Source organism: Mandrillus leucophaeus, unplaced genomic scaffold, assembly GCF_000951045.1.
Source record: "Mandrillus leucophaeus isolate KB7577 unplaced genomic scaffold, Mleu.le_1.0 Scaffold117, whole genome shotgun sequence".
Taxonomy (NCBI): Eukaryota; Metazoa; Chordata; class Mammalia; order Primates; family Cercopithecidae; genus Mandrillus; species Mandrillus leucophaeus.
The window spans coordinates 2,827,231-2,841,877 of NW_012099987.1; the positions used below are offsets into that span (position 1 = coordinate 2,827,231).

Below are 14,647 nucleotides of genomic sequence, written 5' to 3' on the forward strand. Positions count from 1 at the left end.
TCTGTTTTAGAAGACATGCTGTCACAATTAACAACTCTTACTAGTAAGACTTGTCAATTTAAATGTTCTATACTACACTACATACTACAAGCACATACTTCCTCTAAGTGCTTAGAATCCCAAGCTATAACACTGCTTTATCAGCTGTTTCCCAAAGCCTTTTCTCCTAGTGGGGATCTGCAGCAGGGTCAGCCTCCTGGGAACTCCCCAGGCAGGGCCCACAGCTTGTTCTGAGTCAGGTCTAGGCAGGCTAGCATCCCATGGGGGTAGGTGGGTCTAAAGATGCACAAAGGAATCAACAACAGCTGATGGCCTTCAACCACGTACGTCACCCCAAAGCTGTGGCCTGTGCCAGGAGTTGATGTGGCCTACAGGCTATGTGCTCCCAAATACTAAAGAAGCCTCAGCCAGATGGCATGAAACTTTTCAGGAGAAACAATTCAAACACATAGTCTTAGACTGAGGTACTAATATGGAAGGGGACTGCTGGGCTACAGGACAAATTCAGGCTCCAGGAAAGCAATGATGAGCAAAAGTAACTTCTCAGAATACACAGTCAGGACTGGAGAAGAACATTCTATAGCAGAGGCTCTTACCCAAGGGCTTCCACAACTTGTAACACTGTATAGTTGCCAGATTTCACATCTGCAGGAAATAAAATAAATATGAAAAATTAAAAAAAAAAAAACCCCTACCAAAGTGTTGAGTAACACTAATTATAATGTTTCCTGCCTGCCCTAGGCTTTGTACCTGGGGGTCCACTATTCTTGCCAAGAACCCTCCAAGATAAGAAGCAGCATTACTGTAACACTTCAAATATACAGCTTTGTATAAAAAATGAAAAGAAAATAAACGTATCATTTGTGAATGACATGAGCGTGTATCTTGAAAATCCAAGATAAATTAAAAAAATTACAAACAAAATAATTTGTTAAATTAGTTGGATACAAAATATTACAAAATTTAAAATCTTCATATATATACATATACACAATAGCCTGTAAAATGATACAAGGAAAAAGACCTGGTTTATAATAGCGAAAAAAGAAAAAGGAAAAAAAATACCTGGATATAAACTTTTATCCTCATTTTAAAAAATCATAGTAAAATACACTGCATAAAAACTTTTTTTTTTGGCCAGGCGCGGTGGCTCATGTCTGTAATCCCAGCACTTTGGGAGGTGAGGCGGGCGGATCATGAGGTCAGGAGATCGAAACCATCCTGGCTAACATGATGAAACCCTGTCTCTGTTAAAAATACAAGAAATTAGCCTGGCCTGGTGGCATGTGCCTGTGGTCCCAGCTACTCAGAAGGCTGAGGCAGGAGAATCGCTTGAACCCTGGAGTGTGGTGGTGTAATCAGTCTCTGAGGCTCAGGTGATCCTCCCACCGCAGCCTCCCCAGTAGCTGGGACCAAAGGCATGTGCCACTACCCCTGGCTAAGTATTTTGTATTTCTTTGTAGAGATGGGTTTCGCCATGTTGCTGGTCTTGAACTCGTGGGCTCAAATGATCCTCCCATCTCAGTCTCCCGAAGTGCTGGGATTACAGGCATGAGCCACTGTGCCTGGCCCTAATTTTTGTATTTTTAGTAGAGATAGGGCTTTACCATGTTGGCCAGGCTGGTCTTGAACTCCTGACCTCAGGTGATCCACCTGCCTCTGCCTCCCAAAGTGCTGGGATTACAGGCATAAGCCACTGCACCCGGATGATGAAAACTTTAAAGCACTAGTGAGGTATCACTTCACATCTGCTAGGATGGCTATTATCAAAAAGACAAGAGGTAACAAGTGCTGGTAAAGACTGAGAGAAAAGGGAACCTTTGTACACTGTTGGTGGAAATGTAAATTAGTATAGCCATTATGGAAAACAGCATGGAAGTTCCTTAAAAAAATTAAAAACAGAACTACTGTATGATCCAACAATCCCACTACTAGGTACATATCCAAAGGAAATGAAATCAGTATCTGTAGAGATGTCTGTACTCCCATATTAACTGCAGCATTATTCACATTAGCCAAGATCTGGTAACAACCTAAGTGTCAACAGATAAATCAATAAAGAAAACATGACATGTGTGTACACATATACAACAGAACACTATTCAGCTATAAGAAAGAAAGAAATCTTGCCACTTTTTTTTTTTTTTTGAGACAGTCTCTGTCACCCAGACTGGAGTGCAGTGGTGTGATCTCAGCTCACTGCAACCTCCACTTCCCGGTTTCAAGCAATTCTCCTGTCTCAGCCTCCCAAGTAGCCAGGATTACAGGCACATGCCACCATGCCCAGCTAATTTTTGTATTTTTTAGTAGAGATGGGGTTTCGCCATGTTGGCCAGGCTGGTCTCGAACTTGTGACCTCAGGTGATCCGCCCACCTCAACCTTCGAAAGTGCTGGGATTACAGGCATGAGCCACTGTGTCAGGCCAAAATTCTGCCACTTGGGACAATACAAATGAACATGGATGAACATCTTGCTAAGTGAAATAAGCCAGACAGAGAAAGACAAATACAGTATCCTATGATCTCACTTATATGCAGAATCTAAAAAAAGTTTAATTCACAAAAGCAGAGAGTAGAATGGTGGCTGCAAAGTACAGAAGAAAATGGGGAGAAATTGGTTAAAGGGTTTTTTTAAACAAGCCCTAATGAGGATCTGAAAAGGAAACTTTATAGAAAGGCATCTCATATCTTTGAAAGACTCAAGATAACAAATCTCCCAAATCAATCTATAATTTTAAGATAATCACCATAAAAACACTAATAGAATACTTTTGGAAACTAGATAAGCTTATCCTGAAATTAAAGTGCTCTCTCTCTCTCTCTCTATATATATACACACACACACACATATACATGTGTATATATATATACACACATATATAATTAGACAAGCAAGTTGTGAAAAAGAGTAATAGAAAAGCAGGGAGAAGGTAGCCCTTCCAGATATTAAGAGATTATTATAGGGTCACATTTTTAAAGTGTATACATTTAACTACAAAAAAGAAAAATAAAAAGTATACACTTTTGAATATACTTGTAATTTTCCACAATAAAAGTAAAAAACAAAAACAACCAGTGTAGTTTCAATTCATATTCAAAGAAATCAATGGTACAAAAATAGAATGGAAAGTCCAGAGACACAAATACATATGAGAATATGATTTTTAAAATCCTATTTCAGTTAATGGGAAAAATAAAGACTATTTGATAAACAGTGTTAGAATGACTGGGTAAACATTTGGAAAACAAACAAAACCAAACATTGGTTTTAAATCTTTCACCAAAATACCTTTTTTAAATATGAGAAAATTTCTAAGAACAAGATAAAATTCAGAAGCCATAAAAGATTGGTTTTAAAAAGTCAGATTTTCTACAAGGCAAAAATAATTATCATAGGACAAACTGGGAAAAAAAAAATTGCAAGTCTTATAACAAAAGGCCAGTTTACCAATATATAAAGAGTTCCTACAAATCAATGCAGAAAAGGCCAACAATTTAAAATGGGCAAAAACAGGCAGGGCACAATGGCTCGTGCCTGTAATTCCAACACTTTGGGAGGCCAAGGCGGGTGGACTGCTTGAGGCCAGGAGTTTGTGACCAGCCTAGCCAACATGGCGAAACCCCATCTCTACTAAATACACAAAAATTAGCAGGGTGTGGTGGCGCATGCCTGTAAATTCCAGCTACTTGGGAGGTTGAGAGGCAAGAATCACTTGATCCCGGGAGGCAGAGGTTACAGTGAGCCAAGATCGTGCCACTGCACTCTAGCCTGGGTGACCGAGTGAAAATCTGTCTTAAAAATAAATAAATAGATAAAATTAAAAAAATAAAATGGGCAAAAACAAAAAAATGAATAGCCATTCCACATAAAAGGAACTATAAGTATGTATGAAAAGGTGCTCAACAATATTCACAATAAAATGTGTAAATTAAACTACACAGAAACCTTTTAAGAAAATCTAACAGACTGGCAAAGACAAAAAAACATAGCAATATATTATGTTTGGTCATGGTATTCAGAAATAGACATTCTTAAACATTGTAGGTAGGATTATAAATTGGTGCAACCCTATATTGAGGGCAGTATAATATAACACCTTTAGAATTCCAGGTGCATATAGGCTTTAACCCAGGAAAGCCAGAAATTTATCCTCTAGCTATCTAGTCGTCTTTTGGTATATACATGGGAAATAGGTTCCAGGACCTCCTGAGAATACTAAAATCTGTGGATGCTCAAGACCCTTACATAAAATGGTAGAGTATTTGCATACAAACTATGCACACTCTCCTGTATACTTTAAATCATCTCTACATTACTCAATACAATCTAAGTGCTATGCAAATAGTTGTTACGCTGTATTGTTTAGGGAATAATGACAAAAAAAAGGCTATACATGTTCAGTACAGTTGCAATTTTTTCTCCCAAATACTTTTGATCTGCAGTTGGTTGAATCAAGGATGCAGAACACCCAGATACAGAGGGCTAACTGTACTGTAAAAGTGCAAAATAATGCACATACAACGTTATTCAATACAGCATTATTCGTAATAGTAAATGACTGCAAACAACACATGCCCATCAATAAGAAACCAGTTAAATGAATTATAGTACATTCATACAATGGAATTCTCTTGTAGCTACTTTTATTTATTTTTTATCTCTTTTATTTTTATTTTTTGAGACAGCATCTTGCTCTGTCACCCAGGCTGGATTGTATTTTTAGTAGAGATGGGGTTTCGCCATGTTGCCTATGGCTGGTCTCGAACTCCTGAGCTCAAGTGATCCGCCTGCCTTGGCCTCCCAAAGTGCTGAGATTACAGGCGTGAACCAATGCACCTGGCCTGTTGCTACTTTTAAAAAGACAAATGAAGAAAGACTGAAGCTATATATATACTGATAATGAGTCAAGATCTAAAAGCAGAACAGTGTGTATAGTGTATATAATATGTGCGTAGCATTGTTTTTAAATGGGGGATATTTTTATTTGCATTTATTTACATCTCTGCATATAAAAGGAACTAATAACATTTGTTGCCTTCAGGGAGGGAAAATGCACAGTTAAGGGTTGAGAGGTAGACTATTGTTTTAAAAGAAATGTTTCATTTTTGAATAATTTTATATTTATAGCAAAGTTTCAATGACAGTACGGAATTCCTGTATAGCCGTCACTCGGTTTCTCTTAATGTTAACATCTTACATGGCACACATTTGTGAAACTATGTACAAATGTCAAAACTAAGAGATTAGGTTAGCACTGATACACACTATTAACCAAACTCTAGGCTTTATTCAGATTTCACTAGTTACTCCACTAATGCCGAATTTCTGTTCCAGGATCCAATTAAGAATACCAAATTGCATTAGTCATCTTGAATTCTTAGTCTCTCCTGGTCTGCGAAAGTTTCTTAGTCTTTCCTTGTTTTTCATGACCTTGATGGTTTTAAAGAAGTACTTTATAGAAGGTTCCCCAATTTGCGTTTGTTTGGTGTTTCCCTCATGTTTAGACTAGGGTTATGGGTTTTAAAGAAGAATATCACAGAAGTGAAGTACCCTTTTCATCATATCATATCATATCATATCAGGGATATAACACAGTAACATGGCTTCGCCATCACTGGCAATGTTAATGTCGATCACTTGGTTAAGGTACGTCTGCCAAGTCTCTGCACTATACAGTTACTATTTTTCTCTTTCTGGTACTCTTTTACTTGTAAGGTATTCATTAAGTCCAGCTCATATTCAATGGGGAGGGGAAGATTAAACTCTACCTGCTGGAGGGAGGAGTATCTACCTGTATCATTTAGATTTGTTTTTTTTGAGGCAGGGTCTAGCTCTGTACAGTAGTACAATCATGGCTCACTGCAGCCTTGACCTCCTGGGCTCAAGTGATCCTCCCGCCTCAGCCTCCCGAGTAGCTGGGACTACAGGCATGCACCACACCACCGTGTCCGCCTAATTTTTGTTTTTTTTTTGTAGAGACAGGGTTTTGCCATGTCGCCCAGGCTGGTCTCAAATTCCTGGGCTCAAGCAATCCACCCGCCTTGACCTCTCAAAGTGCTGGGATTACAGATGTGAGCCACTGCACCTGGCCTTTAAATGCAATTTTAGCAGCACAATAGTAACTCACATAGATTGAATAGAAGCATCTTAGAATGTATTTTCAAGGGAGAAACAGGGTAAAAGGCTAACAATCTTCATAAGGCTTTGGTTCACATTGAACACTTATAGCTAAATAAAGTGTGACAACCAGAGAATTACTTCCAGAGCCTGTTCTAGGTTCCTAATCCACCTACCTCTAAATGCAGAACCTTAACTAGTCAGTTTGTGCCAACGCTGGAAAAAGTGAAAGAGAACTTTTAAGAAATCCTAAACTTCCAGTTCTCCTAAAGTCTGTGGTCTCACAGCAACAGTTATGAGCTGAGTTGGACAGAGACTTACTCTAGCACTACAGTAAGAAGTCGTCCAGTAAGATTGAGGAAAATGAGAGCTCTAGTTAGGACTTATAGCTCGTGACTGGCACCAATTTAGACATCAGGCACTCTTAGCCCACTCGTGCCAGGATGTGGAAGGCCCAGCTGCTGCCCCAGCTACTGAGAAAGAGCCAAGGGAAAAAATGAGCAGACTGTAAGGGTGGGGGAAGGGGTAGCAGCCAGACTAACAGGCCCAACAAACCAAGTTGGGTTCTACACCCAATTCCTTAATGGCAACGCTTACATAAACTGAAACACCTATTTCTGGGTTAGGAATCATAAAAGGGCATTGCAACATTTGGGAAGGTAGAAAAGGGTACTTTCTTGGAACCCCCTGGCTGTATACAGTACAGAAAACTCTGCTGAAACAACCCATCTAAAAACTAATTTCAAAAATGGGCACAGAAGGAGTTAGCAATTGTACAGATGAAGCCATAGGGGACTAACAACTGTTAATAGCAAAGGATATCAATGAACTGAATCATTTTTCTTCAGCATACCATCAAAACCCTCCATGGATGCCAGACTAGGGTCTATCTTTGGATCCAAAGCTCTAAGACAAGAAGTGCCAAATAAGGCCCATTCAGTACCTTCTATTTTTTCATTTTTTAAAAAAATTGAGGTAAAGGCCAGGTGCGGTGGCTCACGCCTATAATCCCAGCACTCTGGGAGGCCGAGGTGGGCAGATCATGAGGTCAGGAGATCCAGACCATCCTGGCTAACACGGTGAAACCCCATATCTACTAAAAATACGAAAACATTAGTTGGGCGTGGTGGCGGGCGCCTGTGGTCCCAGCTACTCGCGAGGCTGAGGCAGGAGAATGGTGTGAACCTGGGAGGCGGAGCTTGCAGTGAGCTGAGATTGCACCACTGCACTCCAGCCTGGGTGACACGGCGAGACTCTGTCTCAAGGAAAAAAAAAAAAAATGAGGTAAAATTTACACACACTGAATTGCACAGATATTAAGTGTACAGTTTTATATGTTTTTTTGTGTTTTTTTTTGAGACAATGTCTTGCACTGTCGCCCAGGCTGAAGTGCAGTGGCGCCATCTCAGCTTACTGCAAGCTCTGCCTCCCGGGTTCACGCCATTCTCCTGCCTTAGCCTCCCGAGTAGCCGGGACTACAGGTGCCCGCCACCACGCCCGGCTAATTTTTTGTATTTTTTAGTAGAGACGGGGTTTCACCGTATTAGCCAGGATGGTCTCGATCTCCTAACCTTGTGATCCGCCCGCCTCGACCTCCCAGAGTGCTGGGATTACAGACATGAGCCACCGCTTCCAGCCGTTTATAAGTTTTAATAAAAGTATACACCCAAATAACCAAGGTCCCAATCAAGATACAGAACATTTCCATCATCAGAGAAAGTTCCATTATGCCCTATATAAGTTAGTTTCTACTTTCATAGGTTGCCTCAAGTTTTATAATTGAAAAATGCTGGCCAGGCACAGTGACTCACGCCTGTAATCCCAGCACTTTGGGAGGCTGAGGCGGGCATATCACCAGGTCAGGAGTTCGAGACCAGTCTGGCCAATATGGTGAAACCCCGTCTCTATTAAAAATACAAAAATTAGCTGGGCGTAGTGGCTTCAGCCTGCAGTCCCAGCTACTCAGGAGACTGAGGCAGAAGAATTGCATGAACCTGAGAGGCAGGGGTTGCAGTGAGCCAAAATCACACCACTGCACTCCAGCCTGGGCAACAGAGTGAGACTCCGTCTCAAAAAAAAAAAAAAAAGAAAAAGGAGAAAAATGCTTCTTTGGAATTCTGCATACATTAATATGAAAATGGCTGCTTTATAATTACAAATAGCCATTTGCATGTGATTCCTTGAATCCCAGTATGTGGGTGAACTCTCCTGGCAAAGCCCTTTAGTCTTCATTATCTTTCACAAAATTCTTGAATCAATGCAGCACAAACATAAAAGTGAGTATAAGGCCGGGTATGATGGCTCACGCCTGTAATCTTAGCACTTTGGGAGGCCGAGGTGGGCGGATCACCTCAGGTCAGGTTCAAGACCAGCCTGGTCAACGTGGCGAAACCCCGTCTCTACTAATACAAAAACTAGCCAGGCATGGTGGTGCATGCCTGTAATCCCAGCTACTCTGAAGGTTGAGGCAGGAGAATCACTTGAACTTGGGAGGCATAGGTTGCAATGAGCTGAGATCACGCCATTGCACTCCAGCCTGGGTTACAGAGCGAAATTCTGCCTCAAAAAAAAAAAAAAAAAAAAAAAAAAAAGTGAGTATAAAAGTAGAAAAAAATTAGAGAAAAATGAGATAATAAAGCTATTACAAGACAGTAAAGAAGAGTAAGGAAAATGGTGGCCAGGTGCGGTGGCTCACACTTGTAATCCCTGCACTTTGAGAGGCCAAGGCAGGTGGATTACTTGAGGTTAAGAGTTTGGAGACCAGCCTGGCCAACATGATGAAACCCTGTCTCTACTAAAAAAAAAAAAAAAAAGAAAAATTAGCTGGCCATGGTGGCATGGGCCTGTAATCCTAGCTGCTTGGGAGGCTGAGGCAGGATGAGGCAGGAGAGTCATTTGAATCCGGGAGGTGAAGGTTGCAGTGAGCCGAGATCACGCCACTGCACTCCAGCCTGGGCAACAGAGCAAGACTCCGTCTTCAAAAAAAAAAAAAAGCCATGTTTGTTTTCAGTCAACATTTACTGAATATTATAAATACGGTACCATGTTAGGGCTTAAGATAGAAATATGGGCAGCGAGTTTTGGGGAAGTTCACAGTCTGTTGGAGCAGAACGACAAACCATTCATTCATTCATTCATTCATTCATTCATTTTTGAGACAGTCTCGCTCTGTCGCCCAGGCTGGAGTACAGTGGTGCCATCTTTGGCTCAATGCAACTTCTGCCTCCAGGGTTCAAGTGATCCTCCCACCTCAGCCTCCCAAGTGGCTGTGACTGCAGGCACACCACCATGCTGATTTTTAAAGATTTTTGTAGAGACAAGGTCTCACTATACTGTACAGACTAGTCTCAAATTCTTGGGCCCAAGCAATCCTCCCACCTCTGCCTCCCAAAATGCTGGAATTACAGGCATGAACCAGCATGCCTAGCCCAGAAAGACATTTAAAACAATCACAGTGGGCCGAGGCTGGAGGATCGCTTGAGGTCAGGAGTTGGAGACCACATTGGGAAACAAAATAAGGCCGTGTTCTCTACAAAAAAAATCAGCCAGGTGTGGTGGCATGGGCCTGTAGTCTCCGCTACTGTGGAAGCTGAGGCCAGAGGATCACTTGAGCCCAGAAGTTCTTCAAGGTTGCACTGCACTCCAGCTGGGGCAAGAGTGGACCCTGCTTCTAAAATAAATAAACAAACAATCACAGTGTAACAAGTTCTGTGTTACCATAGTGATATAAACAGAGATTGGGTTAGCATGAGAAAGAAGTAAAATTTCTGGGTTTATGGACCATGGGCCACTAACTTTAAGTGATTAATTCTTTTAATGTTGCAAATTCTCCAAAATTAAAAATAACCAGGCTTGGCATGGTGGCTCACACCTGTAATCCTAGCACTTTGGGAGGCCAAGGCAGGCAGATCACCTGAGGTCAGGAGTTTTGAGACCTGCCTGACCAACATGGAGAAACCCCATCTCTACTAAAAATACAAAATTAGCCAGGCGTGGTGGCGTATGCCTACGATCCCAGCTACTTGGGAGACTGAGGCAGGAGAATCACTTGAACCCGGGAGGCGGAGGTTATGGTTAGCGGAGATCGCACCATTGCACTCCAGCCTGGGCAACAAGAGCAAAACTCCGTCTCAAACAAACGAACGAACAAACAAACACACCCAGAATACCTGGAAATACTATTAATTATGCACTTGGGCTCCTGGGATGAAGAAAGCTAACAGAGAGTTAATTTTCCTAAGGGTATTTTCGCTGGCATTAAGGAAAAAATCAGTGTACGTTCATTTCCCTTCATAGGAGGGTCTAAGATTTTCCAACATGTTCAAGATTTGTTCTCTATAAATGGACCTACTAGCACCTCCTAACTACCCACACTTTCCTTAGCAAGGCACCAGTTTGTGGGGGGGGCACTGGGAAGTCAAAGGAGTATTTATGTGATCATTGACACAGAATGCACAAACAGATCTCTGTCTGATGGATTTGAAGCCTCTTGAGAATCTGGACTAGCAGCCAAAGGGAAGTGAGGGGAAGCGGGTAGTGTGGGAGGATGAGAAGGAGCAGGAGAGAGAAAAATCCCAATTGGGACTAGGTTCCAATCAAGCTCTCAAAATGCCCTTTCTGCTGATAATGGCCTCAGATATTTCACTAAACTGTATTTTACTGTTCTTTAACACTTTGACTTAAGAAATAGTGGTCTTCTTAGGGAATCACAGGCATGGAAAAACACAATACAATAAAGACCGAAATGAAGGAAAATCCAAATAACTAAAAGGAAAAAAATTATATCCATCACTTGCAAATTCAACATGTTCAAAAATCACATTCTCCAAAAATCAGCTCTTGTCCCAACCTCCAATTTTGGACAAAGTATTTCTTTTCCTCATCCTCTGGTTCAAAACCTTGGGGTCTTTTTAGAGTCCTCTCTCCTTTAAGCCCTATAATAACTAGTTAGAACTCAAATTCCACAGATTCTTCCTTCAACACCTCTCACTGCATTCACTCAAGTGGTTTTTATTGTGTACCTACTGATGAGGAGATTCCGGTGGTACAACTGGGAGGGCAGTATGTGGAGATGTATACAGCAGCAGCTACTAAACTAGTCCACTAAATACATGAGTGGTTGAGAAATAAGTGCATACTACAAAGATTCTGAAGTATGAGATGCTGTCTGGCTGGGTTAATCAGGAAACACTTGGGCAGGGGTAGGGAACTCAAGCTGGGCTTTGACTCTCAGGTCTAACTTCGATTACACAGAGCTAGTGGAGGGAATTGGGAAGGAAAGCATTCAGGAACTATGAATAAAAGTGGCTGCCTGGAATTAAATGTCCAGGGAGCAGTGAGAAAAAAAGGCTGGGGTCAGGTAGTGGCAGGCTTTGAAGGCTTGCCCAAGAGGCCTTTAACCCTTAGGCTGCCAGGTCATTGCCCTCCCATCGCCTGCACCTTCTTTACAGCTGACACTTTCACCAGGAACCCAGGTACAAAACAAAGGTGGCAGCAGCTGCTTTTGTGATCAAAGGGTGTTCCTTCTGCAGTTAAATTTGTAGGCTGCTACTCTGAGTGACTGAACAGGAAGCTAGTTGGTCCCTTTAGCACTAACAAAGCTTGATTTAGGCTGAAGGATTAGAAAGTACATCTTATTTCTATAAATGCTTCAACACTCTGTTATCCTTCAACAACCCTAACTAGGGCTGTGATCTAAGACTGACAATATTAACTTAATCCTTGTCAAATTCGTTTTCATTTTATGCCTCCCTTGCTTAAGGATCTACAATAACTCTTAGCACATATAATAGGTCATTCAAATCCCTCTGCCTGGAATCCAAAGTTATGCAGAATCCAACCCCACCAAACCTTTTCAACTTTTATCTGTTACTGTTTCTCTGTATCAACTTTCTTTTCTTTTCTTTTTTTGAGACGGAAGTCTTGCTCTGTCACCCAGGCTGGAGTGCAGGGGCGTGATTTCCGCTCACTGCAGCCTCCACCCCCCAGGCTCAAGCGATTCTCCAGCCTCAGCCTCCTGAGTAGCTGGGATTACAGGCATGCACCACCACGCCTGGCTAATTTTTGCATTTTCGGTAGAGACGGGGTTTCACCATGTTGGCCAGGCTGGTCTCAAACTCCTGGGCTCAAGCGATCTGCCTACTTTGGCCTCTCGAAGTGTTGGCATTACAGGCATGAGCCACCGTGCCCAGCACCAACTTTCTTTTCTTAAGAGGGCTAAATTACAACAGGGTTAGTGTTACAGTCTTAGATCAGCTGAGTTGAATTCAAACTAAACAACAGTTTAGACCATTTTTTTCGGAAAGAAACAAAAATATAAATTTTGCAAAAACGTTTGTAAGAATTGAGCAGTCCCAGTGGCTCATGCCTGTGATTCCAGCACTTCAGGAGGCTGAGATGGGAGGATGGCTTCAGTCCTGGAGTTAGAGACCAAGCTATGCAACATGGTGAAACCTTGTCACTACAATACAAAAATTAGCCGAGCACAGTGGCACAAGCCCTGTTGTCCCAGCTACTCCGGGAGGCTGAGGCAGAAGGATTGCTTGAGCATAGGTCGAGGCTACAGTGAGCCATGATTTCACCACTGCACTCCAGCCTGGCAGACAGAGCGGGACCTTGTCTCAAAAAAAAAAAAAAAAGAGAGAAGAATTTAGAAGTCCCTATTCAAGATAAGACATTCAAGATATTTTTTTCAAAATATGTTCTGAATCCAAAAAATCAGTAATTATTGTTTTCATATTGCATAAATGTGAAAGACTCATCACAAATGACACTGATATAGTAATGTTCTGTATCTTGGTAGGGGGTTGGATTGTATAGGTATATGCATTAGTCAAAATCAGTGAATGTACGCTTAAAGATTTATATATTTCATTGAATATACATTTTACACCAAAATAAACCGTCAACAAACTCTAGTCAATGATATCCATGCCAAAGTATTTAAAGGAAAGTGTACAGGTATCTGCAATTTAAATAGATGGACAGCTGTATGATAAAGCAAGTAATATTAAAATGTTAATGATAGGATAGATCCTAAGTGATGTATTCCTTATAAAATTCTTTATACTTGGCTGGATATTTGAAAATTTTCATAATAAAACATGAGGGAAAACGATATTATTAAGACACTGTACTTGTAAACTGTAAACACTGATAACACACTACATTTCATAAAATTGTAAGATGTTAAGTTTGGTGGCAGCACCAAGTATTTGCCCCTTGATGCTTCCAAATTACCCTGCACATCCCTCTTATAGAATAGTTGCCTCTCCCAGCATACTATAAGTTCCCGGTGGGCACAGATCTAACCTAATTTGTATTTATATTCCTTAGGCTTTGCATCATGTTTGGGAAATAGTATGTGTTCAACAATGGTGGCATGACTGAATCAAAGTGGAATACTGCTAACGAACAAAGTATTTTATTTCCAGCAGATTCACTACTCTTTTCTTACACATTCTAAAGGTTAATACGCTCAATTTGCAAGAGAAATGTGTCCTTACTTCTCTCCAAGCATGCGAAATTTCCAAAATGCTTTAAACTACCCATTAGATAATTTTATATTGCTACTTAAACCCAAGATCTGAAGCCTTCCTAACATTCAATAACTTTTTAGTAGATTTTTTTTTCCTAGAAGAGCAAAGTCTCAGAATTCCACGGAAGCCCGGAAATTGTTTTATTCTAATTTTAGATAAGCTGTCTGAACTAAGAGATCTCTGAACTTGTCAAAAGCAGGAAAGTGGGGGTCTGGGAAGAAGATAAAAACAAACGCCACATAAAACGTCATGGAGCAAACTAATCAAGAACTTTGGCACGAAACGGAGAGAAAGTCTTAAGGAGGACACCCAGAACATCTCCAGCTCCTCCTGGCCCGACTCCTCGCCTCCTCTTAATTCCAGCCAGTCAGAGCGCGGGGCCATCCGCCACTCCCAGGATGCCACGCGACGGGAGCGGACGCTGCGAGGATGCACCTCCACACGTCAACCTCCCAAAAACAGCGTGGCTTCGTGGCGTGAGCACCCGGTTCGGACGTGAACGCCTGGGTCCGAGTCCCAGCTCCCCCTCCTGCTTGGTCTGCAGCCCTGCGCAAGTCCTCTTGCCCTCGCTGAGCCTCAGTTTCCTCATCTGTAAAATGTAATAATTCCCTATAATTGGCTATAGGGAGATGAAAAGTGTAAATGGTTTTAAGGAAGACACAGGCAACTCTCCAACTTGTTACGGCTCTGAAGCTCGCGGTGCTCACTAACCAGCCTTGAGACCAATCTCTCAAAGTCACCCGCTCCTCCTTTCCCGCCCGGCGCCTGTACCGAGGCCGCTCCCTCCTGTTGGCCCCCATGCGGAAGGCGCGCGGCGCCGTCTGCCGTACCTGCAGCCACCTGGTCAGCGGGGCCCTCTTGTTGACCCATGACGAAGTCGTGCACGAGGCCCCATAGGGCGCCCGTAGGCGCCGCCGCCTCCAGAGCCGCGGCGGCGGCCATGACGCGAACAAGAGACCGTGGGAGGGGATATGGGCGGTGGCAAGAGACG

At 42.1% G+C, this 14,647-nt stretch overlaps 1 protein-coding gene across 3 annotated transcripts in view; it reads right to left on the reverse strand.

Annotated features, from left to right (window-relative positions):
• MMS19 (MMS19 nucleotide excision repair homolog (S. cerevisiae)) overlaps positions 1-14,647 on the reverse strand; it is a 38,630-nt gene extending 23,983 nt beyond the window's left edge. For 2 of the 3 annotated variants that reach the window (XM_012000441.1, XM_012000432.1), the window contains exons 1-2: positions 14,487-14,641; positions 597-645 (exon numbers count right to left, since the gene is read on the reverse strand). In XM_012000441.1, coding sequence (XP_011855831.1) covers positions 597-645; positions 14,487-14,598 — 161 coding nt within the window. In that variant the 5' untranslated portion in view covers positions 14,599-14,641. Of the gene's footprint in view, positions 1-596; positions 646-14,486 lie in introns of all 3 variants that reach the window. The other variant, XM_012000446.1, reaches the window with a different exon arrangement.